The 27,250-nt window shown below is 54.3% G+C and overlaps 10 protein-coding genes across 10 annotated transcripts; 8 read left to right on the top strand and 2 right to left on the bottom strand.

Annotated features, from left to right (window-relative positions):
- Positions 1 to 2,576: 2,576 nt before the first annotated feature.
- Positions 2,577 to 3,026, bottom strand: ISF_07032 (hypothetical protein; the record flags this gene model as incomplete). Its single annotated transcript, XM_018850636.1, has 2 exons — positions 2,577 to 2,658; positions 2,686 to 3,026. 2 exons carry the CDS (start codon positions 3,024 to 3,026, stop codon positions 2,577 to 2,579), a joined length of 423 nt encoding a protein of 140 aa, XP_018702281.1.
- Positions 3,027 to 7,141: 4,115 nt separating this feature from the next.
- Positions 7,142 to 8,276, top strand: ISF_07031 (arginase; the record flags this gene model as incomplete). The annotated part of the gene is made up of 3 exons (XM_018850635.1): positions 7,142 to 7,216; positions 7,324 to 7,907; positions 7,967 to 8,276. 3 exons carry the CDS (start codon positions 7,142 to 7,144, stop codon positions 8,274 to 8,276), a joined length of 969 nt encoding a protein of 322 aa, XP_018702280.1.
- A 902-nt stretch (positions 8,277 to 9,178) lies between these two features.
- Positions 9,179 to 9,673, top strand: ISF_07030 (hypothetical protein; the record flags this gene model as incomplete). Its single annotated transcript, XM_018850634.1, has 1 exon — positions 9,179 to 9,673. One exon carries the CDS (start codon positions 9,179 to 9,181, stop codon positions 9,671 to 9,673), a length of 495 nt encoding a protein of 164 aa, XP_018702279.1.
- Positions 9,674 to 11,038: 1,365 nt separating this feature from the next.
- On the top strand, positions 11,039 to 11,986 carry ISF_07029 (Protein kinase-like domain protein; the record flags this gene model as incomplete). Its single annotated transcript, XM_018850633.1, has 2 exons — positions 11,039 to 11,193; positions 11,587 to 11,986. 2 exons carry the CDS (start codon positions 11,039 to 11,041, stop codon positions 11,984 to 11,986), a joined length of 555 nt encoding a protein of 184 aa, XP_018702278.1.
- A 1,453-nt stretch (positions 11,987 to 13,439) lies between these two features.
- Positions 13,440 to 13,942, top strand: ISF_07028 (hypothetical protein; the record flags this gene model as incomplete). Its single annotated transcript, XM_018850632.1, has 3 exons — positions 13,440 to 13,644; positions 13,734 to 13,833; positions 13,912 to 13,942. 3 exons carry the CDS (start codon positions 13,440 to 13,442, stop codon positions 13,940 to 13,942), a joined length of 336 nt encoding a protein of 111 aa, XP_018702277.1.
- Positions 13,943 to 15,487: 1,545 nt separating this feature from the next.
- Positions 15,488 to 19,813, top strand: ISF_07027 (anucleate primary sterigmata protein B; the record flags this gene model as incomplete). Its single annotated transcript, XM_018850631.1, has 1 exon — positions 15,488 to 19,813. The coding sequence occupies one exon, from the start codon at positions 15,488 to 15,490 to the stop codon at positions 19,811 to 19,813; it is 4,326 nt and encodes a 1,441-aa protein (XP_018702276.1).
- Positions 19,814 to 20,733: 920 nt separating this feature from the next.
- ISF_07026 (DUF1479 domain protein) lies at positions 20,734 to 22,411 on the top strand (the record flags this gene model as incomplete). The annotated part of the gene is made up of 3 exons (XM_018850630.1): positions 20,734 to 21,181; positions 21,282 to 22,010; positions 22,089 to 22,411. 3 exons carry the CDS (start codon positions 20,734 to 20,736, stop codon positions 22,409 to 22,411), a joined length of 1,500 nt encoding a protein of 499 aa, XP_018702275.1.
- A 1,348-nt stretch (positions 22,412 to 23,759) lies between these two features.
- Positions 23,760 to 24,269, top strand: ISF_07025 (hypothetical protein; the record flags this gene model as incomplete). Its single annotated transcript, XM_018850629.1, has 1 exon — positions 23,760 to 24,269. The coding sequence occupies one exon, from the start codon at positions 23,760 to 23,762 to the stop codon at positions 24,267 to 24,269; it is 510 nt and encodes a 169-aa protein (XP_018702274.1).
- Positions 24,270 to 25,278: 1,009 nt separating this feature from the next.
- ISF_07024 (hypothetical protein) lies at positions 25,279 to 25,775 on the top strand (the record flags this gene model as incomplete). The annotated part of the gene is made up of 4 exons (XM_018850628.1): positions 25,279 to 25,326; positions 25,387 to 25,404; positions 25,477 to 25,588; positions 25,663 to 25,775. The coding sequence occupies 4 exons, from the start codon at positions 25,279 to 25,281 to the stop codon at positions 25,773 to 25,775; spliced, it is 291 nt and encodes a 96-aa protein (XP_018702273.1).
- Positions 25,776 to 25,922: 147 nt separating this feature from the next.
- ISF_07023 (hypothetical protein) lies at positions 25,923 to 26,534 on the bottom strand (the record flags this gene model as incomplete). Its single annotated transcript, XM_018850627.1, has 1 exon — positions 25,923 to 26,534. One exon carries the CDS (start codon positions 26,532 to 26,534, stop codon positions 25,923 to 25,925), a length of 612 nt encoding a protein of 203 aa, XP_018702272.1.
- Positions 26,535 to 27,250: the final 716 nt, after the last annotated feature.

Here is a 27,250-nt window from a genome sequence, read left to right as displayed (position 1 = left end):
CATACGTACACCATCAATAGCCTCAGTCAGGTAGCTCAAGCCAATGTACCGCATCAAAAAGTATGAAGTGCTGCTTCCGCAGTCGCCGGAGTGTTCAACCCAGCGCGACATCCAGTAGTTGGTGTAAATGCCAGCGCCGGTGTGAAAGAAGCAGGTAGCCACAGTCAGTGTTGCAAAAAGTGGCCCTCCAAAGTACATTAAATAAGTGAACACTGTTTTGTCAAGTTAGCTAGAGTAACTTGACTCTAAGAGGAAGTATAACTTGCCTAATAGCGGGCCTGCAGTACCTACTTTTGACCGTTCTTGGCCAGCAACCAATTCCACTGTTTCTCCAACATCTGCATCCTTGCCCGCAGACAAGATGGTGTGTATCTGATTTGAATGCTCCTTATTCACATTCACATTCGATAGGATGGCCTTAGGTTTACGCACATGTCCTTTCTTTTACGCGACGGATTGAACACGACCGTTGTCCATAACAATAGTCATATTGGCTTCATGTGCAACCCAGGCGTGTTGGGTCACAAGGATAACGGTTCTGTTTTGCAGAAGAATTGAACAGAATACACCATTCCATAATTCGAAAGATGTCTTGGTGTCCAGTGCGGAAAAAATATCGTCAAGGAGAAGCAACGACGCGCGGGAAAACAAGGTTCTTGCAAGTGCAACTCTTGCGCGTTGTCCGCCTGCAATCCATTAGAATATGATATCAAGTGCAACAAAGTGCTCTTACGCATACCTGACAATGCAAAACCACCATCTCCAATCACTGTCTGATCCCCCTGCTGCAGTTCTGCGAAGTCGACGTCCAAGCGGCAGGCGTCAACAACATTTCTGTATCGCGTCTTGTTATATGTATTGTGAACCAGAATATTGTCTTGGATTGTACCAGCTTGTAGCCAAGCAGTCTGTGGAGCGTATGCTGTATCTTGTTGGCGAGTGACACTCCCGCTCTTCTTGACAATTTCTCCCAGTAGCGCTAGTAGCAGTGAGGACTTGCCACTACCACTATCGCCTGTCACCACATTCAGACCACCTTGGATGAATTTGATGTTGATGTCACGCGGATAGAAAGCAGCTCCGGCAGCACGCTGGAAGGTCGCATTCTGAATCTCGGCAGGCCTATTGGGATAGGTATCGAGCGGCGTCAGACTCTTAAAGAACTTGTCAAGTCGGCGCAGAGATACCACTGCCTTGGAGAAATCGACACTGACTAGAGCCAGAAAGACCAAGCAGTCTTTGACAATCTCCAGTAATTGGATGGTCATGTACGCAGTGGATGCTGTCAGTGGCAATTTCCGAACACTGACATGAAGACCAAATATTGTGACCAGTGACAAGATTGGAAAAAACTCGGCTATAAGTGACAGAGCTGTGCTGAAAATGTCGATTGCCGTTATATGCTTCTGTTCTGTTGCTCGAGCTCGTGTGATATTTTTTGCGGCCGATTCTTCCCATCCAAAGTACTTGATGATCTTGATAGATCTGAGGTATTCAGATGCCAGGGAAATGCGTAAATCTTGCGCCGTCATCATTAAGCTTGAATACACAGTGGGCAAGAACGGAGGTGTAGGGCTAAAACTAGGATGCAGTTTAGAATAGCTTACACGAGAAGATAGTAACGCAGTAAAGTATAATAAAAATATGTGCATTATAGATGTAGAATCTTTAGATGATAGAGTCTCCATCTCCGTTTTGAACTTAGAAGGTCTCTGTATCGCCACCGGCGGAAATTTGGTTAAACTGGAAATACAAAGTTGAAGCGTGCTAGGCCATAAGTAAGAAAAATAGTCTGCAGAACCTCCGCTGCTTCTACTCTCACTGTTTCCCGTTCTTTGCTTATTGTATCGTTCCCAGTCGCTTATTAGTCATCCTCGTGGCGCTGCTAGCGATGCGGGCGGACCTGGCGCCGCGTGGGGGCGGCGCCGGCGCTCGACTTAGGCGATCCGGTCACAGTGCTGAATCCGAAGCGGGATGCGCCGGTCAGGGTGGTGCGCCGGCCAGAGTGGGAGGGGGAATGGAGCGTCGCCATGTCGGAGAGTACGCTTCGTGTGCCTCTGGCCTCGGCCTAGTCTTCGACATGTTTCGTAACACCTTTTTTGCTTGTATTCGTCGCAGACGGACCTCGTTGGTGAAATCATAAATGAATTTCTTGTAAATGCCTTTGTATATCACCTCTGCACAGGCTAGCTTCCTCCACTACAGAGCAGGAAGTGAGGTGACAAACTATTCTATAACTAAGGAGAAAACACGTGGTAAGGCTTTAAAATAAAGCTACACCTTTTCCATTCCGGTCTATCTTTTCCTTAGAGACTACACTCCCAGCTCACCCAGCCCCCCAGCAGCGCCCTGCCCGATAGTAGGTCCTGCACTGTAGGTCTCGCCCAGGGCATGTGTATCTCAAGATTCTGCGTGTAGTCTGCTAAGAGCATCAGCACTGTGGCGGTATTGGTCCTCTGGAAACTGATTACTTACCCTTCCAAAGTCTAGCCTTGGCCCGAGGGATCACCGTTGAATCCTCCACCTTGCGCAAAGGGGTCAGCGCCGACGCCTCCACCAAAGCCATCATCTCCGAATTATCCACCGAATACTTCGCCAAATCCTTGGTCAAAGTCGCCCTCGCCGCCGAAGAACTGCGGGTCGCGTTTCTCGGTAGCTCTCTAGTCCAGCTGGCCAGAAAAGAACCCCGCGGGGTGGCTCTGGATCTGCTCATCGGTAGCAAACGGATTAGGCTGACCGACGCCGCCAAAGGTATCCTCAGGCGAGCCGGCCTGAATCGGCAAGCCCTGTGGGCTGCGCTTCTCAGCAGCTCTCTTGCCCAGCTGGCCAGAAAAGAACCCCGCGGGGTGGCTCTGGATCTGCTCATCGGTAGCAAACGGATTGGGCTGGCCGACGCCACCAAAGGTATCCTGAGGCGAACCAGCCTGGATGGGGAGGCCCTGCGGGCTTCGCTTCTCTGGCGCATCCGCGACCGGCGCGGCAAGTGCTGTGGGCAGGAGAGATAAAAGCACAACGGAGAAATGCATCTTGATAACTAGCAAGAAAAAGTGTAGTTTAAAAAATGTAAAAAGGAAGACTGTGTTGAAATAAATGCGATGATGGAAGCTGCTGACTGTATTCTTGTTGATATAACGAGCGGACGCAGTCAGCTTAAATACACATCTCATGTTACCCGTCTCTACCTCGTCTGTAAATAGCCGGCGCATTTCGACTGCATGTCTCGGCATACCCGATCTGCTTGGAGCATGAAATGGCTCTGACTGTACTATTCATGGCTATCTTCTAAAACTTTTACCGAATATTCCACACGGTCTGGTTTGGCCTCGTCGTTGGATCTATCTACTGTAACGTTAGCTTCGGCTCATGCAATGCATCTGCCCATGGGCGACCGCGCGCTACCCCATAAAAACTCCCGGGGGCTACACGAGCATAACTTAATAGAGTTTCATCGCGATGTTGAAATTCAAGCCGTTCGTATTCGTTATGCTGTCACATTCCCGCCCATTGGTGTTCTTTCTTATACGTCAGGATATAAAGTTGCACCACAACAGCAGGTCTGTACATATCTCTTGCAGTAGGGGTAGGGAGACTGTACAATTCATCATGGGTAGCAAATTTGACAGCAGTGAATACCCGAGCACCAGCGAGCTGTGCTGAAGCTACTACTGCATTGCATCCGAAGCAAATATTGCATACTAGAATCAGACCAGCGATTGAAACAAGCGCGATTAATGGCAGCTACTAATTCGGACATCTTCGTCGCATATGCATAGGTTAGCTTTCTTCGCTAGACTCCGCTAGAGCGCATGGTTGTTGGGTTGAGACGAAGCACAACCAGCATTCCCCAAAACATTGTGCAGCTCTTGTTGGAGCATCTGCTTCCTGCCCATCAAGCTGCAGCACTTCACGGCACATACTATCATGGGTAGACTGTTGAGTCGGAAAAAGACTACTCGCCCGTCTCCTCCCACCGGCACCTTTCATAGTCGCACGTAAAGTGGAAGAATCACGCTAGTAACTCCCTACGGGCCTCGAGTGAGGATCTCTCCACGAGGTCAAAATACGTAATACAGCACTCCTACCCTGTGGTGATATTCTGCATTGTATGCATAACCATACGCGAAACATGGTCTAGCCCATGCATCACGTTCGGGAGGCACGAGTGGTTAAAACAGCTCCCTCGCGTGTGTAGCGCCAGGCCGTACGGAATCCCACACCGCCCAGGCTTCAGGCTTTCCAGACACAGGTGTATACTAGTCCTCTTTAGAAACATAGCTAAGGAGTTAGTCTCTTCCTTACTTATTAGGCTTATAAGATTAACTACTACTAGACTATTAGTAAAAGGCTAGTTATATAGGTATACTTTAGTAAGATCTAACTAGTAAACGCGTTTAGTAGTAGAGAAGAGCTTTTAATTAGCTTAAAGGGTAACTACACTCTCCTAAGAATCTATATCCTTTTAGTATAATTTATCTTTAGTTAATATAGTCTCTAATCTTACTATTATATTATAAGGAGAGGCTTAGCTAAAGATTAAGCTAGCACTAGTATAATACACACACGTTGATCTATAGTATATTAAAATCGTATGTTCTATACTGTGAGAGCTTGGGCCACAGCCCAGCTAGAGTGATAGCCTGGTGGCCTGAGGCACGGACCCGATAGGGGGAGCTCCCCCTTATGTATAGTAGCCACTTCGTAACACCCTCCCTATCTCTTCCCTCCGTAAGAGATTCAATTCAACCTCATATTGACGCCTACTCGCAGTAGCCGTAGGGCCAGTCCTTAACATATACCTAGATAAAACCTCGTTTTAGAACTTCTGAATCTAGGCACACTTAAGCGTATGCCTTTGTGGATCTTACTCGTAACACTCTACGTCGCATTATATAACGTCTCGTATGCAGACGCACGCGACGAGGCCTGCCGTCGACTTTTTCCAATCTCATGTGCATGTAAAACAGCGCTTGGACTGGCCGCGACAAATGAGCCCAACTTTTTGCTCAGCCTTCACTCTTGACGATGTGCAATGTGTCAAAGTAGCTAACTTACCACTCACTCACCTTGTTTATCAGTACTCGCCGGCGTCGGGACAGAGGGCGATTGCTATCACACATCAACCACCAGTTAGACAAGGACGGTCGCTTCGTCATCTACATAGGCATTTGTGTTGGCTGCAGAGTCGACGACGTGCCACAGATTGATAAGTATGTGTGGGTGTGGTCAAGGGTGGTTACACCTATTTATGTTGGCTCTTTGGATAAGTTTTTCCGCTCACGAAAAGCAGACTGGATTACCCAAGTAAAATGCTTATTTAACATCTTATCTCGCGTCAACTATAGCATCTTATTGCCGCTTCGTGGACAGAACGAATTACGTCCGTTAGATCCGACAACCACAGGCACAGCAACCGCCCCAATTGCCTCAATAGTACCCCAAGGAGGCGACTGACATCTGACAATCTCCGCGATGTGAAAACGGAGAGGAAGTAGACACTTCATGATAATTATTCTACAGATTAATCCTCACCGAATTAACTAACGTTACCTGTTCATCCTTGTCAAAGGTGATTGGAGACAACTCCGAGAGTTGGCCAGTGCGCGATTCGCCCGCGCGGGCCACTTGTCTTGACGGCTTGGCACAAATCCTCCATCGCCCAGCTCAGCTGGTCGCCTTCATGATGGCGCCAAGACGAGCGTTGGCCCCCAAGGGGACAAAACCTCTGGGTACTGCCGGCTTTACCTACCTACATAGGTAGGGCACGACCAAGCCCGCTCTCGCTTGCTTCCGCCATTTTTTGACTCGAGCCTCTTGGCCCGCCGCACCCTACGGCGCGCACACAGACTCACCAGCCACACACATACTCGGCCCTCCGTCGCTGTTGTCGTCATTGTTCGTGTTTTTGGAGGGGCGACGGACATGACAGCGCCTTACTCGCGCACGGCGTGACAGGCTGATGGATGCAGGACACAAGGCGGCCGACACTGGGGAAACCCTTCGCCAGAGAAGGGGGTCTGGGCCAGCTATATGCTACGAATATCAAATCATGGCCCAATTCATTGCTGCGTCTACGGTGATGGTTCGGATAGGAGCTCTCTCCAAGACCTTAAATCTTGCGCCGACGCCGCCTTGATCGGATGGAGGCGCCGGGCGCTGTCCGGACATTGCGGGGCTAGCAGCTACAGGCATAGAAGCGAGACGCGCGCTGAACGGAGTAGTTGAATACTGGGCGAGTTTAGCAGAGGCGCTCGGAGTAGAAACACCGTTTTGCATTTCATCAATGCCTATAAATTATTCTCTTTATATCTTACCTCGAGCACTTATATACATATAGCGTTCAAAAGCACTGTTACGCTCCGCTCAGGTAATACCGCCACCGTGGCCATGGCTCACGGGTCTGCTGATCATGACGGGCCCCATGAGCAGGGCGGGCGTCGCAAACGGCGCAGCGCCGGCGCAAACGCGGGCTCGCATATCGACGTCGTCACATCGAAAACATGTGTACATGTTCGTAAGAAACCACCTTGGGCAGACATTTCCGGTACCGAATCAGTAGAATTGACAAATCATGCACCGTTTCACTTACCTTTTGCTGCCGTCAATTTTCTTTGCTTCTTCATCCTCCCTCCGTCGCGCTCTCGCTGTGCACCTTTAACGGCATAGCCTCACCCACATCCCTCCTGTGGGCATCCTCTTTCACTTAACTTTAGAGGTATAGCTTCATTCCCTTGCTCGTCACGTTGGGTGTGAAGCTGGGGGTCTAGCCACTTTTTTCTTGCGGTTTCTGCTCCCTTTTTGCACGGATTCCGCGTCCCCCGCCGAAACGCCGTGCTGTATTGTCAGAGAAGCACCGAGCAGGGACCACTTCCTCCCCTCCTTCCTCAGTCGAGCTTTTCCGCCTCTTGGCTCGCGCCCACTTCCGAAGAGCCCTTGAATAAAAAGCCAGCTTGCGGCCCCCCTCCAGCCTCTTCCCGTGTTTCGCTGTTTTCGGAGAATCAAGATCATCTTTCTTTTCCCTTCTTCTTTTTTTATTGTACTTCGTTCTTCACCCGAGCGTTGTAGATTTTGTTCAAAGATCCAATCCAGCGTTTGGCCATCTCTTCCTCGTCTTGGCGCATCGACACCCACCAACACCGCAATCATGAACGTTCCTAGCAAGTTCCTCAGCAACCCTCAGGACCTCGGCGTCGTCGCCGTTGGCTTCTCTGGTGGCCAGGTACGGCGCATCTCCACCCTTGCTTTGCCGCGCAATTGAACAGGCACCAAAAGCCCAATAACAAAAAAAGCTCTCCTGGACTAACATACCTTTCCCACGCGAAACAGCCCAAAGCCGGTGTCGACAACGGCCCGTCCGCCCTCATCGAGTCTGGCCTCCTCACCCAAATTAAGGAGGAGCTCGAGTACACCCTTCACGGCGACTCGGAGGTGCAGTTTTACAAGGATCTGGCCCCGGCCGCCGATCCCGACTACCGTGGCATGAAGAACCCACTGCTCGTCTCAGCAGTCAACCGCAAGATCGCCGAGGCCACCTACAACCACTCCTCGCAAGGCCGTCTGACCTTAACCCTCGGCGGCGACCACTCGGTCGCCATCGGCACTATTGCTGGCACTGCCAAGGCCACCCGCGAGCGCCTCGGCCGCGAGATTGCGGTCATCTGGGTCGACGCCCACTCCGACATCAACACCCCCGAGGGCTCCGATTCGGGCAACATCCACGGCATGCCTCTCGCCTTCCTCACAGGCCTTGCCAAGGACGACAAGGAGGAGTACTTCGGCTGGCTTAAGGAGGACATGCGCCTTAACATTGCCAAGCTCGTCTACATCGGCCTCCGCGACGTCGACAAGGACGAGAAGAAGATTCTACGCGAGAACAATGTCAAGGCCTTTTCTATGTTTGACGTTGACCGGTATGCCCACAGTTCCTGACGATTCAGTGTGAGCTACATCGCTAACAAACGCCCCATAGCTATGGCATCGGTCGCGTCGTCGAAATGGCCCTCGCTCACATCGGCAACGACACCCCCATCCATCTGTCTTTTGACGTCGACGCCCTGGACCCCATGTGGGCGCCCAGCACCGGTACCCCAGTCCGCGGCGGCCTGACGCTCCGCGAGGGTGACTACATTTGCGAGTCCGTTCACCAGACCGGCAGCCTCGTCGCGATAGATCTCGTCGAGGTCAACCCCGAGCTCGCCGCCACCGAGGAAGGTGCCAAGGCCACCATCGGCGCCGGCTGCTCCCTAGTCCGTTGCGCTCTCGGCGAGACTCTGTTGTAAAATCTATTACGGAACGCTTCCCATTGGAAGCAATCGACAGGAAATGGAGAAAAACGAAAAACGAAAAAAAATCGCACAAGAGCGCAAGCGATGCTATTTCCTATGTCAAAGAGGGCATTGACGTTTTTTTCACTTGGTCTGGCGTACTAGGTGGCATATGAAAAGAATGCATTTAATGAGATGGAAACTCCCTAGTAACGAAAATAGGTAGAAAGCCAACGTCTGTCACGATATATATACATATACACAAAATGATTGAGAATTTTCTTGATTGCCTTTTTGGGTGGAATCGTGAAAAAAACAATACTGTGCATGACGTAAATGTGCATGTTGGAAATGTCACGCCGCGTGGCTGGGATGCGCCGCAGACTAAACCCAGCCACCCCTGCAGCCCGCCGTTCGGTTCTCCTCGCCCTGCATTGTTCATTTTCTTTGTTCTTTTTGATCCTCGCTTTGACGTACTTGGTGCTTTCCACGTCCCCCGTTTCTTGCAAGCGTCGGCTTCATCTTGCAGCGTTTGAGCGAAACATTGCCCGAGTGGCCATTCCCCCCCCTGTACCCCGCCGCCAGCCCCTGCGACCGAGTTACACAAACAAATCGACCAGACCGGAGAAGAAGCGGACAGGATCGGCGCAGCGCTCGGAAAATTTTGCTATATCGAGTCTTGAACAAGGAGATGGGAAGAGAGAGTGCGAGTGCTTGAAACTGGATCGCGCATCTCGTGTCGAAGAAAGCGCCCGCATCATCTCGTGCGGCGCAAAAGCGCTCTCAGCGCCGATTACCACTTCTTCCGCCCGCCCCCGACCTCTGCGCGCCCGCGAATCTCTACCCTGTCGCGACTCCTGAAGGCCACAAAAGGCATCGTCGCCGCACATTGAATCAACCGCTCTCATCCGGCCGACATGCTCCCACCACCCCCACCACCACCACCACAACCACCACAACCACCACAACCACCGGCATGCCTCCGCGCGGCGCGTCGTCCACGTGCGGACGTACGACTGGCCGCCATACCAGGTCAACATCTGGCTCTTCATCATGCTCCTCGCGGCCTCATCGATGCTGGGGGTGACTGCCACGTTCATGCAGACGCAGGCGCAGATGGGCCTGCCGGTGCCGTGGTACCTGCCGTACGACGTGACGGTCGCGGCGGTGGCGCTCGCGTTCCTGCTGGGCGTGGCGTGGCTGATCTGGTACCGGCGGCTGCTGCCGGCGATCGTGATGATTGGCGCGTTCGCGCTATTCGTGCTGTGGACGGTCGGGCTGGCGGCGGGCGCGGTGGCGCTCTGGGGGAGCGGCGGCGTGCAGAGCGTGTGCAACTTGCAGGTCTGGAACCAGAGCCCGCACGCGCCGGACGTGGAGACGCTGGCGTGGTTGCAGCAGCGGAACATCTGTAAGTCTCTTTGTTTTCCTGGAAGGTGAGATGATAAGTGCTAATGAGATGGCAGGTCAGTCATGGTATTTGGTGTTTGCGATGGGTTTGACTGGTGACATCTTTTTGATATGGGTCATGTGGATATCGTATCAAGTCTTTGTTCGTTCATGAAATTACATTGACTCATTTACTGCCGCGCTGCACATAAATACCACCTAATATAACAAGTCGCGAGGAATGCTTTCCCTATATCCAAATGTCTCGTTGAAAGATTCCACATCCAATGTATATTGTTGAAAGACTCTTCCTTGGTCCTCTCCGCAAATTTTCCTTGCAAGTGTCAGTTGCATCTTGTATTCTGAAATCCAGGGACAGCAAGCATAGCGAGGCGTGGTCTTAGAAACTAGCAACAACAAGCTGAGGCATGCTTTCAATGTCCTCTATAGCGGTAATGTCAATATCTTCATTCTTGGATCCGGCGCCAGGGCAGTTGTGTACACCACCAGCGGTGGTGTTCAGCCAACTACTGCAAACGGAGCAGCGAGTCGCCATGACTGCGATTGACAGCAGGTGTATTTGAGCTATGAACGCACGGTCATGAATTTCTGGAAGTACAGTATCAATGTGTGGTGCGAAACTAAGAAGCAACGGAGAAAGAGGAAGAAGGCGGCCGTCGACCGCGTCTTATAGAGGTTTTCCCTCCATACTTCTTGCCGCAAGCTCCTTACAGATACATCATTTCTTACAAGTTTGAGGACGCCTTTTGCAAATGGAAAAAGCCGCGAGCATGTCTGCCTAGAATTCCAAAAGCTTGGCCAATATTTGGGTATGAATGGTGTAGGTCAATTGGCTAATACCTCACGCATAACAGGTCGCCGTGGCGCAAACATCATCATTCCAAAGACCTGCCTCCCCAGGCTCAGTGCATGCATTTATAGAAAAATCAGCAGAAACACGCAAATTCATATCTGCAATCGCGCAGGGAAGATACCCACGACGACCTTGAACGCATTCTAGCTTGGGGGCGAGAGTGGTCGCGCGTGGTTGTTGCGTAAAGAACGGATACGGCGGAAAGCGCCAACCCAGCTAAGCGCCGAGGCTCTCAAGTGATGGTGACTTGCATATATAGGGTTCATTGGTCTTGTGGCATAATCTAGGGCCAAGGCTGATCTCAAGGCGTTCTGCTGGGCGGTTAGTGATTGGGCAGGTGGTCATCATGCTGCAGCTGGAACAGCTATGCAGGTTGTAAATCCCTGTGGTGCGCGAACCGTTTGTTGACCACGAAACCGCACCAGGCAACAACGGCCAGATTCAAAAATCACCTTGTTCCCCCGACGCAAAGTTGGCCCTCAACTTTATCGCAAGCACATATCAGCCTATTACAAACATGTCGCCGCCAAACCCTTACGAAGCCGATCCTCAAAAAATCCCGCCGTCAGACCCCTACCGTGAGGAGCCCTTGTACGGCCGGTACCTCCCGGAGCCCACCGATTTCACGCCTGACTCCCAGCACATCAACTCGACCACCCCAGATTCTCTTGCGTATTGACTTTCCGTCTTATCCATGTGCACCCCTAGCAATCGTATTTACGATAATGAGACGGGCGGCCGCGATGTCTTTGCGTTGGGAAGTGTCATCATCAAGTCTACTCACCTGAAGGGCGCTGGCCCAATGCGAGACTATACATTGGCAGATGAAAATGAGGTAGCCGCCACCAGACTTGCAAGCAAGCCTGGTTCTTAGAAGAATGGCAATTAAGACCCCAAAAATTTACTTTGCCGGAAAGGTGAGCTACTTTCGCCGAAAAAGGCTTCATGAAGTTGCAGTTCTAATAACGGTCGTAGATCCAGGGTAAGACCGTGTTGGTGCAAGAGAGGATTGCGGGCGTAGGATTGAACGTCGCGTGGCGTTATCTTTCGGCGTCCGACAAGCAGAGCTTCAAAGAGGCAGGCGCGTAACGTCTTGAAGGCGCTGTCGACCATCAACGCGTCCGACTGCGGCGGACGCCCCGGCTACGTCGTGGCCGATCCCGACCCGGTGGCCAACCGTGGTGTCCTACAGCTTGAGCGGGAGATCCTGTCGGGTGGCGACGACGATGTCCCCCAGAGCTCATGTGTGCTGATGCACAATGACTTGTCGCAGTCGAATCTGATCGTCGATCGAGGCAGGATTCTCGCGGTGGTGGATTGGGAGATGGCGGGCTGGTTTAGCTGGGAGAAGGCGAGGGAGGTGCATCGGCGCAGCCGGAGCCCGTCCGAAAAGTCGTATGCTCATCTGAACCTGCCACAGGAGGTTTTGGACGATATTTATTTTTGGAATGACTTGTACGGGTAGATTGTCTCATTCTCCGGGTTTTTTTTTTGGCGTATTTTGGGGGAGCCAGCCAGTTGTAGAATGGGGGCGCGGCTCTTTGGATAACGAGGGCGCGCGGGGCAGATTTCTGTAGCACACAGTCTTGCACTCAATGCCAATGATGAACCGGCAATCGACGGATCAGTCAGGCCAGTCTGCCTCAGAACACATTTCTGCACCTGTTTCGGGGCAGCCGGCGCTGCCGTCTTCATCTCACCCGTCCGCATCTCCTACACCTCCACGATATTCCCCGAAACGAAAGCTAGATGCCCCGCCATCACAGCTCGACTGGCCTGCTTCTCACATATCCATATTTCATTATTGGTGGCGGTGCAAGGCTAGCTCACCTCCCCTGTTCAGCTGTGATGGCAAGCAGCCACACCAGGCTGGCGCTGGCCCAGACCTCCCTCCACGACCCCTCCAAGAACAACCCCTCATCTCAATTCAATTCCCTCTTTTTTTGTGATCCTCTTCCAGTGCCTTCGAGTTGAAACAAGTAGGTGAGAATTACGATGCTGGTCGAGGAGGACGAAGTCGCTTTGCCAACCAGACTTGTCGGTGTTGTAGGCAGCCTGCCTGACGTTGTTTCCAACATTTATGAAGTTATGGAGGGGTGGTTGAGTGTGTTTCCGGAACTTGGCGAGCTTTGATCCCACATTGCTTTTTCCACTGACTGACCGTGCTATTTTCCGAATCAATTGAGAACTGAGAATCTACCAAGATATAGCTCCACCACCCACATTACCACGCAGGCACACGGCATTCGGTGCCTCCGAAGCGGCCTGCTTAACACGGTCCTCCCTCTCTTAGCATGATAGCCATCATGAGATCTGGCCCGGCCTCGGATATCTTGAAGCTGCTCCAAGTGCACCGTCGGCAAAAGAAGGTACTTGTACTTCTAAGACCATGCCGGACCTGCCGTGCTTGCCGTTCGAGTTAGTTAGTCTCATAGACCGTCCACAAATTCACGTCTAGCGCCACCCGTACGACCAAACTGTTTCTGTCTAGGATAGCTGTCCCGGTAAGCTGAGTTGTTGGGAGCTTTCCAGCTGCGGACCCCTGCTGCCATGTAGCTTTCCAGAGAGGAGGGGGAGCTTTCCTGCATGACGTATCGCGCACATGCAGACGAGGGGCGTGTCTGGTGGCATAACTGGGATGGCTGGTGGCCTCCAGTTTTAGCCTCCCCTCCTCACCGGTGTTAGTGAGCTCATTTGGGGTTGGGGGTTTCCTGGGCTTGGCTGGATGGAGGGGGGATGGATAGGATTTGCGCTCCCGTCTAGATCGAAGAGGGGAAGCTGCTGCCGGATATGAGTGCGGGCAGTTGAAAAGGTATAAGATGGGCAGACACTGCACCCCTTTCGTTGGCGCTGGTCAGATCCCACATACCTGTCTCATACTATTTCCTCTACCTTTTACACCCTACCTCAAAATCGCAATGGATTTCATCAAGAAGGCCGCCGGCGAGGCTCTTAACAAGGGCAACTCGAGCAGCAACAACAACCAGGGTGGCGACAACCAGCAGCAGAACCAAAACCAGGGCGGCGACAACCAGCAGCAGCAGCAGGGTGGTGACAACCAGCAGCAGGGCAGCAGCAGCAGCAACAACAACAACGTCGGCCAGGAGGACTACCTCGACAAGGGTAAGCACTCACCAATGTGGCCCGCGGGCAGCAAGCAGTGCGCTCAGCGCCTTGTTTGAACTGTTACTAACATGATATCTTGGACGTAGGCATCGGCTTCGTCTCCAAGAAGGCCGGCTACAACGTGGACCGCAACACCGAGGAGAAGATTGGCGATGGCATGCGCAACGCCTATGAGAAGTACTCTGGGTAAGTCTCCGACGGCGGCGGCGGGAGTCGTCGATTCATGATTGGGGTCCAGACTAACAAGGCGTGCGCCGTCTATAGCAACAAGGTTCCCGAGAAGTTCTCTAACTAAAGAGGCTTATCGCGCATGAATTGAAAACACAAGGCGAAGAGACTTGGCCGCCGTTTGCTGTGGCGATAGACTAGTCGCTGTAAACTTTAGTTAATATACCACTTGATTTTTTCCTAAGCAGCAGTTTTGATACGGACGTGCATGTGAAAGCAGCATTGTCTGCTGAGGAGGTGATGAGTGCTGTATCTGTTCGATGGCGTTCGCTTGGATTGAGCATGATACAAGCATTGATCGGCCTGCGCCAGTGTGGAGAGTTCCAAAGTTTAAAAAAGACAACGGCTCTTGCGAATGGAGCTCGTCGCTGACGGCATTGGCGGCTTCCTTGATTCTACCCATCGCTTTTGAGCTGTGGCATCATGCCTTTGAGTTGCGGCAGCAGGCCTTTGTAATAGTTTTGTTCCTGGCGAGGCGAAGACGTGTCCCTGATCGAGTGGGAGATGCAACGGTTTGGGTACGGGGAAGCGACAAGCGTTCGCTACGAGGGTGCGGCTTGGATCCCGTCCTTGCCGGTTTCGAACTGGGCGATCATACGGCATCTGATATGATGCACGGTGCTCGCAGGGGTATTGGGGCCTTCAGAGCCTGATCAAGATGCCAACATGGTACAGCGCCACCGAGAACGAGGACGGAAGAGTGGTGGCGGTGGATGCGACGGTGCAACGTTGAGTCGGGAGGAAGATTGACATTTGTTCGGATAAAGGGGGTTCGGCTGTTGATGACCGGGCATTTTTTTTTTGGGGTATATTTGTTAATATAATCCAATCCATGGGCTGTTCGCGTGGACTTGCGCGGCCGACATGGATAGAGCAAGCAGGTCCTGGACCAGAAATACAGGGGCGGAACGAGCTCCTCCTACGGCGCCTGTAGGGGTTTGCTGCACCTTCAAACCGATCTAGTATCATGGACTCTAGAAAATTGTCACAAACACTAGGTAGCTAGGGAGTATTTCTTCAACATCATTCTGGTCTTGTTGAAACCAGTGTAGAAATAAATAAAAAATCGAAGAAAAACAGTAGTTCCAGGGCACTCCAAGGCGCCAGGCGCTATCAAGACCTACCTGTGCTTGAGAGGCGGCGCCAGCGAATCCACCATGATGCGCGGCAGAGATAAAAATGCCCCTCCACTTCGGTACCTGGCTTTGGCTGTGACACCGTGAGTACCTGACGGGACTGCGTGTCGCGTCGTCTCGAGAAAAAAGAAAAAAGCCTGTCCACAACGACCCCATGCTCTCTCCAGCACCGCAACAACTTGCACCAGCTTGCATCCCTGCATCTACGAATATTTTAACGGCCATCAATGGCCTTTTCCCCCTCTCGTTTGCCCGACAGTTACGCGCTCCGACTTTACGATTCCACGCCTTCTCACCGACCACCGCCCTGTTTCCAAACAAGTACCTGTGACGCCGTTTCGCGCGCGCCTCAGACGCCCTAGTAACTCTTACCTGCGACTGCGCGCGAAAATAGCCAGCCCTTCTCCCAGCGCTCTATTTTTCGCAAAGACTCTTCCCCTTCCGAACTCTACTGCCAGTCTCCAGCAAGATGCAGCATGGCTGATTCCACGGACACTCCTGGCGGCCCATTGTTCCGCCCCTCGACCGCCACGCGCGACGCAAACCAACGGAATGACGATGCCGGCGCCTCCTCCCCCGCTACCGTCGCTGCGCCGGCCAAAGATACGTCCACGCCCAAAGGCCCGTCGCGGCGAGGCCCGGGACCTGATCACAGCTTGTTTGATGCGGCGCCCATCGATAATACCATGGCCCCCGAGGACAACGTCTCCGAGGCTGCCGTGAGGCAGCACTTCAAGGACGTCGAGTCGAGCTTTCTCCCTGTCCTGTCTCCTATACCGACTGCGCCCGCCATTGGAGAGCCGGCCACTGACGATACCTTCCTCTTTGACTCGCCGCAAAAGATTGACAGAGCGCCCTTACCGCCTGTTCACCACGCCCAGGAACCCGACACCACCGCAGTCAGCACCACCACCTCCAACCTTGAGGCCTTTGACTCGTCTCCTACGGCGGCGGCGGCGGCGCGCACCGTGTCGCGCGCCGTAAGCATGGCCAGCAATGCCACGCGACATGCCACTGATGCCGACGAAGACAACGGCGCCGCCGCCGACGAGTCCTTTGCGTCCAGCCTCGACCACAACGACAGCCGCTGGTCCCAGTCGCAGCGCTCCGATCGCCACGATGCCGGTAGCACACCGGGTTTTGGGTTGCGCAAACAGCGGCCGAAGTACCTGCGCAGCCGTTTCGGCAGTCAACGATCTTCGACTTCGTCATTCATCACCAACGCCGAGTCCTTTGACGACGGTGACCTCACCTCCAATCAGGACATTGACATGGCCCTACAGTCCGGCGGTGTCATGCCAGCCATGGGCATGCCACGCTTTCCGAGCGGTGTGATGCCGCGCCCAGTCAGCATTGGCAGCATCGTTTCCGGTGTTGGCATGGATGACTTTGGCGACACCTCCCAGCAACTGGAGCCTCTACCCGAAGTTGACAGTCCTGCCCGAGCCAATTTTCGTTTCGATCCACTCAAGACTCCCAAGCCCTCCAGAGAGAATCTCAATGCCACACCGACAGACACAGTCATTGCGCAACACGTCAAGAATGTCCACGTCCCTGAGTCCCTGGCGAAGGAGTACAAGTTTCGATCTGGACTCGAAACACCGTTCAGACCAACAAACAGCAATGCAGGCGCCGGTACCGTGTCACGCACCGGCAAAAGCCTCACACTGAAAGAGCAAAGTAGCACGATCGAGAAGCTTTCCAAAGAAAACTTTGATTTGAAACTCAAGGTCATGTTCCTGAGCGATCGCTTAGACAAACTGTCGGAAGAAGGCATCAAGGAGATGATTTCGGAAAACGTTGAGCTAAAAACTAACTTGGCGATACTGCAAAGAGACAACAAAGTTCTGCGGAAACGGGTCAAGGAGCTCGAGAAGCGCATTCAGGAAGACGAGGAGCGACCTAGCACCGGCGGATCCAGCAACGACCAAGCGAACCGCCTCAACGACCAAGAAGCTTGGGAGCGCGAGCAGGAGCTAATTTTTCTCCGTGAACGCGTCGAAGAGTACGCTGTTGAGATCGAGAAGCTTCGAACTGAACGCGTGAGCAAAGAGTCAGAGAAGAAGAAGCTCGCCGATATTGTTAAAAGCCTTGGCGAGCGCGCTGGCGAACAGGTTGATCGCCAAGAGGAAGCAGATGTCTGGAGGGATCTGCTAGAGCAAGAAACCGCCCATCGCGAACAGACAGAGGACGACAATGTAAGACTACGCGACGAAGTTTTCAAACTAAAGAAGGAAATGGCTGCCATGCAAAGCGGCCACACTACCAACATCTACAACATTGCAAAACGCCAGCGAGATCATGCTTTCTCACCGAACAAGCCGGCTGATTTGGAGAGCTCGAATGCTGGTTTCAGCGCCGCCAGCACTCTTGTTGATGAGCTTCGACGCGAAAGCGAGAAGTTGCGGCACGAGAATGCTGAGCTGCGTCGCGAAGTTGGGGCGCAGACCTCTATGCTTACATCGCGCAATCGCGAAAAGGATCGCCTGCAGCAGGAAATTGAGGATCTCAAAATCTCCCAAGGCCGCGGCGGTGCCGCCTCAACAGCCGACAGCATCCTCGAGCGCTCCGCATCTAGGGCCGGGGCGCGCTATGAGTCGCCTTCTCGCGCCAGTGCACCTACGCTGCCCACTGCAGTCGAAGATGCAGAGCGCGAAGAGTTGGAAAACAGATTGGCAGAAGCTCGAGATCGCATGAACGAAGCCAAGATGGCCAATCAAGAGTTACAACGCGAGCTGCAGACTTGCATGGCTGATTTCGAGATGGCTGTGACTGGAAAGCAAGAGGCTGAAAACGCAGTCGTGTCTCTTCAGGAGGAGCTCGATACTGCTATGCATGACCTCATGGCGCTACAGGCCGAGCGAAATGCGACGCTTGAGGACAACAGTCGACTCGAAGAGGACTTCGAGACTCTACGCTTGGAAGCACAATCTGAAGTGCAGTCATTAGACACAGAAATTGAACGGTGCCACAGAGAAATCGAAATACTACAGGCTGATCTTGCTGATCGAGCAGAAAACTTCGACGCCCTGCAAAATGCCATGCGCGAAATGAGCCAATCAGTCGTCGGCTTGGAGGACGAACAAAACAAAAAATTGCGACGAATCCAGCAACTTGAGGCTGAGATTGAGTCTTCCAACCGCGAACTCGAGGCGTTTGAGCTGAAGCTCAGCGAAGAATCAGAAAAGAACCGCCGCTTGTCGGTGCAGCAAGAATCTTCACAGGGCGAGATTGCCTTCTTGCGCGAAGAGCAGGAAGCCGACAAGATTCGCATCGGCGATCTCGAAGCCGCGATTGCCAACGCCGAGCAAAGCTTGCGTGATGAAAAGGACAGAGCCAAGGAACTCGACGAGCGGCTGCAGCAGGAACGCGCCCAGCGAGAAATGGTGGCGAACCAGGAGAAGGAAGAAGTGCAGCAGTTTGTCAATGAGCTCAACCGCGAGGCGTCTGCCGCAAAGGACGAAGCTCGGAGACTGCGTAAGAGCTTGTCTTCACGCGAAGTCGAGGCAACTGCCTGGAAGGAGCGCCTGCAAGAGCTTGAGAATAATCTTCGCGTCACGCTGGGTGATTTGAACGGCACAAGGTCATCTCTCCTCGGGTCGATTGCTAGAATCCAACGTGACCTGGAGAACACTGTCCGGGAACTTGACGTCGCCAAGGCTTCTGTTGTTGAGAAAGATCGCCTCATCAAGCAGCGCGATGCACTGCTTGAATCGCTAGGCCTGGAAAGCCAGAAGGCCAACGAATTGCTGGAGAAGGAGAGGCTCGCTCATCGACACACAAAATCCGACTACGAGACCTTCCAAAGGACACACCAGCACCTGTCCCGCACAGCCAGCACGCAAGATGTCCGCATTGCCGAGCTGGAGAACACGCGGGGTCAGGAGCGCCGCAAGCTTGCCATGCTGGAGCAGAGCGCGCGAGAGCAGCTGATGGAGCGCAACGAGCTCCTGCTGCAGCTCTGGAAGCGCCTGAGCGTGTTGTGCGGCCGGGAGTGGGCGCACAGCCATACCCTGGTCGACAAGCAGGCCGTGCCGAGCATCGAGGTCATCTCGAGCCGCCTGCCGGGCTTTACCAAGAACCTGATGGCCGCCATCAAGATGATTGAGAACATGCTCAAGTCGTTTGAGGGCAAGATCAACTCTGTCGAGCGCGACCTCACACGGGAGTACCAGGCTCTGGAGAACAACCTTGACATGCGCGCGAAGCGGCTCGACCGCGTCGAGACGCTGGTCCGCAACCAGATCGCGTCTGGCGCCATGGGTTCCATGACATCCCAGGAGCTGCGCGGCCGCCTGTCGCGTGTCGAGCACGCGTATCAGAAGCTCAAGGTTGAGTACGAGACGCTCAAGACGGCGACCAGTGTCCGCGCGCGGGCGGCGGCGCAGCACGGCGGCGATTCGCCGCGCTCTGGCAGCGCTGGGGGTTCCCCTTCGCCTGCCGTCCACCGCGGGCCCGGCGAGCGTGATAAGGAGCGGGCCGGATCGTCGCGCGGTTCTAGGGAGAGCCGCATCCCGTCGTCGGTGCATCGCGGCAACCAGGCAGCCACCGGGTCGGACGCCGGCGGGAGCCTCGGCCTGGAGGTCGCTAAGAGTGGCGACGTGGCCGCGGGTGCGGGCAACGGCAGCAGCTACAAGAACATGCCGCTGATGCTGCGCCTCAAGAACCTCGAGGAGAAGCTGAGCACGGAGCGCGAGAGGAGGTCGCAAGAGCGCGAGGCGGCGCGACAGCGCCTGGGCGACCTGGAGGAGGAGAACAAGGGCCTCCGCAGCAAGATCCAACGGAGGCAGCTGGCGGAGTAGCGCAGCGGCCACTGCGTCGCGCTGCGGTAGTTGTGAGAGAGCGCATGCGTAGCACTCTGTGGGTGACATCGTTTGGAGGAAGAGCTGATGTGTTGCTGTGTGTCTTTTTATTTCACTGCATCTTTACGTTGAATCGTTTTTGTCAGGAATTGCGTAAGGAAAGGAGCTCTTTCGGCCGGTTTTCTTCCTTGGTCCTCCACGCGGCCGCCTCTGTATTGCATTTATCATTACGACTACATGCGCGGCATGGATTATTGCACACAAAAATCCAAACCAAACTTATTGTTTTTCATGGGAAAGCGAGTTTTTCTTTTCTTCTTTTTCTGTCTTCAATATCTTGTTGTTTTCTTTTTCTATTTACTTTTTTGAATTGATGCTTTTCCATATATCCGGTTCTGGCTATTGACTTATAAACTTGCTTGCCATCATCTTCTACTTTGCCGTTTGACTCGTATCTTATCAATCCTTCCGCGATGACGCCCTTTCCCGTCACCAGGTGCCATGTACGTGTACATAGCAGCAGGCTTTTTTGTTGGGCGGGAATGCAGCAAGCTTGGGCCGCGACGTGCCATGGTGGCCTCCTACCGGCCCGCACGGGTCGGGAAGAGAGTTGCCGGCTTTTGCAATGCCCAGGCAACGAGCCGATTGATGATTGCTCTCAAGGAGCTTCTGAATGCGGAACTTTGTTCCTTGTCTTGCGACTTGGCGTGCGGAAGTGTAAGTCGATCGTGTCTGGGGGCGGACTTCCTAATCGGGAACTCCCGCACCAGAACCCTATTTGTACAAGAGCAACTCCGACGACGTTTGACCGTCACGACTCTCCGCTCCATCTTCTCTAGCATCTAATCAATTCATGGCTTGAGGAATTCTCACTCATATCATCTCCTATCGGATTCTTTTCTCTCTTGTCATTCTCAGCCATGTTACGATCTTGTGTAAGCAAGTCCCAACGCCGCAGCCTGGCCACCGTCGCGGCCGGCGCGGGCGCGGGCGTCCAAAAGTCCTCCAAGAAGGAGGGCGATATCTCGGACGCCTTCGTGTCCCTGTCCGGCGCCAAGCGTGATCCGCTGCCCGACCGGTTCCGCGAGCTCAAGTGCGAGCTGGTCCGCGGCCGGGAGAAGCAGATCACGGACAGCTGGAACCGCCTGCTGCGGGACCTTCGGAAGGAGAATGAAATCATTGCGCAGAAGGGATCGGACGTCGTCCCGCAAGTCGAGTTTGCGAATCTGGAGAGCGGACTAAGGAGTCTCAAGGATGAGATCAAGAAGCGAGGTGCCGTGGTTGTACGGGGCGTGGTGCCCGAGGCCGAGGCCAGGGCTTACAAGGAAGAGGTGGAGGACTACGTGAAGAGGAATCCATGGACCAGAGGTACGGGAGCTGCTCTCTTGAAGCCTATAGTTTATGGCTTCTACGCATGGACTTGCTGTTATGATCATTTGCTGACTTGTGACTTGCGCGCTCGCGGCAGCCTTCCCGGCCGATAACCCCCAAGTGTACGAGCTCTACTGGTCGGCGCCGCAGCTCAAGGCCCGCTCGCACCCCAACTTCATGCGCGTGCAGCGGCGACTCATGGGCGACGGCCTCCTCTGGCACGCCTCGGACCCGACCAGCCCCATCTCCCTGGCCGAGCCGCTGTCCTACGCGGACCGTCTACGCATCCGGCAGCCCGGCGACGCCACCTTCGCGCTCGGCCCGCACATCGACGGCGGCAGCGTGGAGCGGTGGGAGCCGACCGGCTACGGCCTCGGTGGCGCGTACGACGCCGTCTTCGCGGGCGCGTGGGAGGCGTACGACCCGTGGGACGCGAGCGGGCGCGTCGGCGCCGTCAACAACCTGTACGACGGGCTCGGCGCGTGCTCCATGTTCCGCGCGTGGCAGGGGTGGCTGAGCATGAGCGGCACGCGGCCGGGCGAGGGCACGCTGCTGGTGAACCCGCTGATGCACCGCGCGACGGCGTACGTGCTGCTCCGGCCGTTCTTCGAGGCCAAGGATACGGACAGGGAGGGGAGGGCGTACTTGGAGGGGGACAACTGGGCGCTGGTGGGCGAGGGGCGGATGACGAGCGAGTTGCAGGGCGCGAGCCCGGGACACGGCCAGGAGCTGACGGAGGAGCTGCACCCGCACCTGGAGCTCGAGCGGACCATGGTGCACGTCCCGGAGATTAAACCGGGCGATTTCGTCGCCTGGCACTGCGACAGTAAGTGAAACCCTCTGCGTGTTTTTTTTTTCTCCGCACCTCCCGCGATGGGATATCGTCGTCGCTGACCAAGGGCAGCCATCCACGCGGTCGACAAGCAGCACCGGGGCGCGTCCGACTCGAGCGTGCTGTACATTCCCGTGTGCCCGCTGACGGCCATCAACGCGCGGTACGTGGCGCGGCAGCGTGAGGCCTGGCGGCGCGGCACGCCGGGCCCGGACTTTCCCGGCGGCGAGGGCGAGGCGAGGCACGCGGGAAGGCCGGCCGAGGCGGCGCTGCGGGGGTGGGCCGGCACGGAGGCGCTCCGGTCGATGGGGCTGGAGAAGCTGGTTCCGGCGCCGGGGGCGACGGCTGGTCAGAGGGAGGTTCTCGCGGACGCGAATGCGATTCTTGGATTCTGAGAAGAAGGGGGCCATTCTTGGATTCTGGGAAGAAAAGGGGGAAAAGGGAAACGAGGCAAAAATGACGCTGGCCAAGTCGGGCGGTCGGTGGTTGGGGGCAGCTGTGCAATGGGTAGGTGAGCGAGGGGTATTGGACAAGCCGCCCCGTTGTCGTAAATGAGCAATCTGTATCCGTTGCAGATCGAGATTGATTCCAAACTAGTACCTGGTCAAATTTTCTTTTCAGCTCTTGCAACGTGTCACTGTTCGTGTTGACCGTCATTTTGCATTTGTCAGCCGAAAAGCAACACAGTAAGATTCCCCTCTCTTCGCCTGGTGGAGGGAGCCTGAAACTCTGCAGTGTAACACCAGCTGCAAGCCTTGCAGCCGTTCGTGATGAAAGTATACCGATGTGAGTGAAAAGAGTTATTTTCTGGGACAGAGCCTAGTGATAGTGTATAGTGTTATTGTGTACAGTGTACTCGTCTGTCGACTAAGCATTGGAGGTGAAGACGTCATAGCCGTGAGCTCGTCAACAAAGTATACACTTCCTGTACAGCTCATTATTTCCAGGATGATTAAGACCAAAACGAGTTTGTCTTTCGGTATGGCGATCTCAGAGCTCGTCAACAAAGTATACACTTCCCTGTACAGCTCATTATTTCCAGGATGATTAAGACTAAAACGAGTTTGTCTTTCGGTAAGGCGATCTCAGGGCTCAGAAGTTTCACAGTTAAATTCAGATTGCTCTACGGCCAATCAGCGCTGCACCTGTACGGTACGCGACAAATCCAAAAGCCCTCCAAGAAAGACGGCGACAAGGCTGGCCGACGACAGACCGACCCCCCGACCGGCCGTCGCTTCCTCACCCCACCCCCTCCCCTGACGTCCCTCCTGTGGGGAAACCCTCCTCGACTTTCCTTCTCTTTCGAATTAGTCAACTTGTTGCCGGATGCCACATGGATAATTAGTAAACAAGTTCGTGTCACTGCTGCCCGCCCAATAGCGATGCTAGCCATGCAATGTGGGCTGCGCTGTGGAGTTGGACGGAGGCATCTTACACGGTGACAAGTTGCGGTGATGTGGATTCACAACCATGGTGGACTTGGGCGCATCAAACCGTGCAGCTAAGCAGCTTAGGGTAACCACCGCAGGTCACTTAGACAAGCGTCTGGTATCAAGGAAAGAGCCATGTCCTCCGAGGAAGAGGGGTCGTTGGGAAGGACCTGTGTATGACATGAAAATATGTATATAAGTCTGAGCTTGCCCTCTTGCATCATCTCGAAGTTTTATCACATCAACCTCCACAACACTTCCATTCTTCTTCACTTACACACTATATACAAACACCCCTTCACAACTCACCACCATGAGCTTCTACGACGTCTCCATTGGCCAGGCCCTCGAGGTCCTCGACAGCCTGACTGCCATCCTCAACAAGGCCGAGTCCGCCTCCAACGCCGCCGTCCTCCCCGAGGCCCGCATCCACGAGGACATGCTCCCGCTCTCCTTCCAGATCTACATCGTCACCGACTTGGGCACCAAGCTCGCCGCCCGCCTCACCGGCCAGGAGCCCCCCTCCAACGAGAACAACATGAAGACCTTTGCCGACTTCCACGCGCGCATCGCCGAGTCGCGTGCCGCGTTGGAGAAGGCTAGCAAGGAGACGGTCAACAGCCGCGCCGCCGAGGCGGTCACGGTCGGCCTCGGCCCCGGCAAGACGGCGCAGATGAACGGCCTCACGTACAACGCCGGCTACGTGACCCCCAACCTTTACTTCCACCTGGCCACCGCGTACAACATCCTGCGCAAGGAGGGCGTTGCCCTAGGCAAGATGGACTACCTCACCTCGTTCCTCGGCAAGCACGTTGACCTGTAAACGGGCTGATGGGTGTGAGAAGAAAGGATCAGATAGTGTGGGACTGGACAGGAATAGCTGCGCAGGTCGCTCTTAAAAGTTAGTGATGAAGAATAAATTCCCTCGATTGAAATGTTGAAGATTGTCATGGCTTTCATGAAACGTAACTGCGTAAACTGGCGCTTCCTCGCTCGCGTCTGTGGGCACAGACTTCACCTGGTCTCTTTTTTTTCTTTGAAAAGCTCTTCGATCGTCTCTCAACGGCCCGGATAGGTCGTTACTTTCTGCCTGGGGGATGAATGTCGTCGGGTTTTGCTCATCTCTGGGGACCATAGCACCTCTCCCTTCACGAAACCCCCCTTGTTTTCTCGTCTCGCATAATTAGTAAATTGCGTAGCTGGAATTCTGGATGACTAGAATCCTCCGGGGTTGGGAACCTGCATACTCATGTAGGCTCATTGGCTCGCATTGTGCATGGTTAGACGCCAGAATGGCCGCGCCCAATGTGCATTGAGGGACAGCTTGCATACAACTGAACCGAAGGAACATGCAATCGAAGAGGCCTACCAAGAGCACCCCTAAGTGGCGGATTGAGGCCAGTCCGTACCCTTTCTAGCAGCGTGCATATTTGAGCCTGGCGCCTACACCTTCTTACATCTGTTGCCAAGACACTCGCGAGCACAAAGGCGCTGGTGTTGCTCCATTGTCATCTCCTTCTCGCTGCTCTATTACTCTTCTGAAACTCATTCTAGGCCTCGAGTCTAAAAATTAGTACCGTTTGCTTGCAGAATCCTTTGTGGAGGGGCCCTTGAACCCAGTTCAGAGATTTTGGAAGATGAAAATGCTTCTGCTTGGTTGCCTATGAAGGAGGGAAGAATCTATGGAGGCCCTTGCCACCTTGTGCGCAAGTGGGTCCGCTCCAACAGAGTACCAAGTTAGTAAGCTAATTACGATTAACGACCTAAAGCTGGATAATTGACGTTTCAACAAAAACGCGTTCACTCGCCAGTGCAAATTCAATAAATCCATCATGGCACACCCATTTGTCTGGGCTATGCGCATCATTCACGCGTTCGAGGTACAACGTTGCCCCCATGACAAGCCGAATTCCGCGGCCGTTTGCTAACCCCATCTCCAGGATCGCATCGTCGCAGCTGTGCGTTTGCCGTCATTGCCGCAAAGCTTCCTCATACAATGACTTTGTATTTTCTAACCGATTTTTTGCTAGATTCTTCGACGTCCGGGTTTTCATCGCGGCGTCGGCCGCATCCACAAGTTCATCGACGAGAAGCAAAACGGCCGCCTGCCGCACGAGCCCCTGGCCCCTGGCGAAGCTACCGGTATGCAGAAGATCTTGTTTTGGACTCAAGACTGTTTCCGTCGCATTATACGGCTACTAATGACTTGTTTGCAGCGGATCCGGACGCACCCGACCGAGCTCGCAGCTTCGTCAAGCACTTCTTCGACGAACTTCGCAATCAAGCACGGGGCAAGCCGACTGACATTGACAAACCACCGTACAAATGAGGCAGCGCCGGATCTATTAGCAAGGCCACAATGCGATCTACTCCTACAGTTCATAATCCCGAATCTTGTCTGCACGGACTGGCACACCGACGATGGCCAGCCAATGCCCCGATCCCTCGTGGTTGCGAGCCACACTCCCGTCCGTGTTTATCCCCCAAGAATACTGCCGACTACGTTGAGACCGTCCAGTATATCATCCGTCGACACCGAAGGCTTGCCGACCCGGCGCAGCTGGACTTTGCCTTGGCCTGCGTGCTTGCAGCGCTTGTCGCGCCGCCTCCAGCAGTCTGCGCAGAAGTTGGGGTCGAAGCAGCGCTTGCAGTGCCAGCAGATCGCGCCGTCCTTGAGCTTGGCTCTGCATCCGTCGCACTTGAGGCCGAAGCCAAAGTCGCCGTCCTTGTCCTCATTCTTGAGCTTCTCGCCAGCTTCCAACTTTGCGGGTGCAACCTCATGGTAGCATTTCCCGCCCACGCGGTGGCACGACTCGCAAAAGGTGCTCACTCCAGCCTCGCAGGCGTCACAGCAGTACGCAATGTCCCCGGGGACTAAACCGGCATCGCAGCTCTGGCAGATCATGGGCTCGAGCATCTCGCGTTTCTCGATAGCTTGCGGGGTGTATAAATCACTCCCAGGCGCATGGGTTGCCGTCGCCTGTGGCAGCGGCCCAGCAGACTGCAGGCCTCCATATGGGGGATAGCTGGGTTCGGGATTATGATGTGGCTGTTGGGTATAGGCTGGCGGCTGTGTCCAGGAATTCATGTCTTGGTGGGTTGCGGTAGGTACATTCTGAGCCGGATGTTGAGGCCGTGACGCTGAAGGATACCCTGCCCGCTCCTGATCTATTAGCCACATGGCAAGACAAAATTCATCGCAAGAAAATCTGCCATCGCGTGTGACGTCTGCCTGTTCCCATATATTCGAGAGCACATCTTTGTGCAACTGACTGGCAAGAAAAGTGATGGCCGCCTCAATGCCCGTCAAGTAAGGCTTGCCCCGACATTCTTGCAGAAAGAGTTTCACGTAGCGAGCTCTGTTCTCTGCAGGCATGCTCCGTTCCGATGCGGCCCCATGCGGTGACGGAGACGTGGGCCGCATCGACAGGCGGCCTAGACTGCCCAGCAACCCTGGCGAAGCATCGTGGGTCTGTTGACTTTTCATTCTGAGTGTCGCTGTGAGGAATCTTTTGCGCTCAGTATGGGAAAGGGTGATGATGTGGATGAGAAGCTATGGTGGGCGCAACCCGATTTCCAAAAGCTCAAATACTTGCTGGCGTCCGTCGTGGCTCGTGGCGGCCGCAATAACTCATGATGATGCTATTCCCGTCCTGGGCCTTTCCAGGTCGGGCAGTTTGTGAGCAGGCCAAGTGCGGCTGAAAAATTAATGGGCTGTAACTAGCCGAATCAGGCCACACCAGAGGAACTGCTGCGCCTCGCAACCAACGTGTACATAAGTGGCCTCTACGTTGACGTGTGCAA

Source organism: Cordyceps fumosorosea (assembly GCF_001636725.1).
Source record: "Cordyceps fumosorosea ARSEF 2679 chromosome Unknown scaffold_19, whole genome shotgun sequence".
In the NCBI taxonomy this organism is placed as follows: Eukaryota; Fungi; Ascomycota; class Sordariomycetes; order Hypocreales; family Cordycipitaceae; genus Cordyceps; species Cordyceps fumosorosea.
The sequence above is the reverse complement of the archived record's forward strand: the minus strand, read 5'-3'. Positions and strand labels throughout refer to the sequence as shown.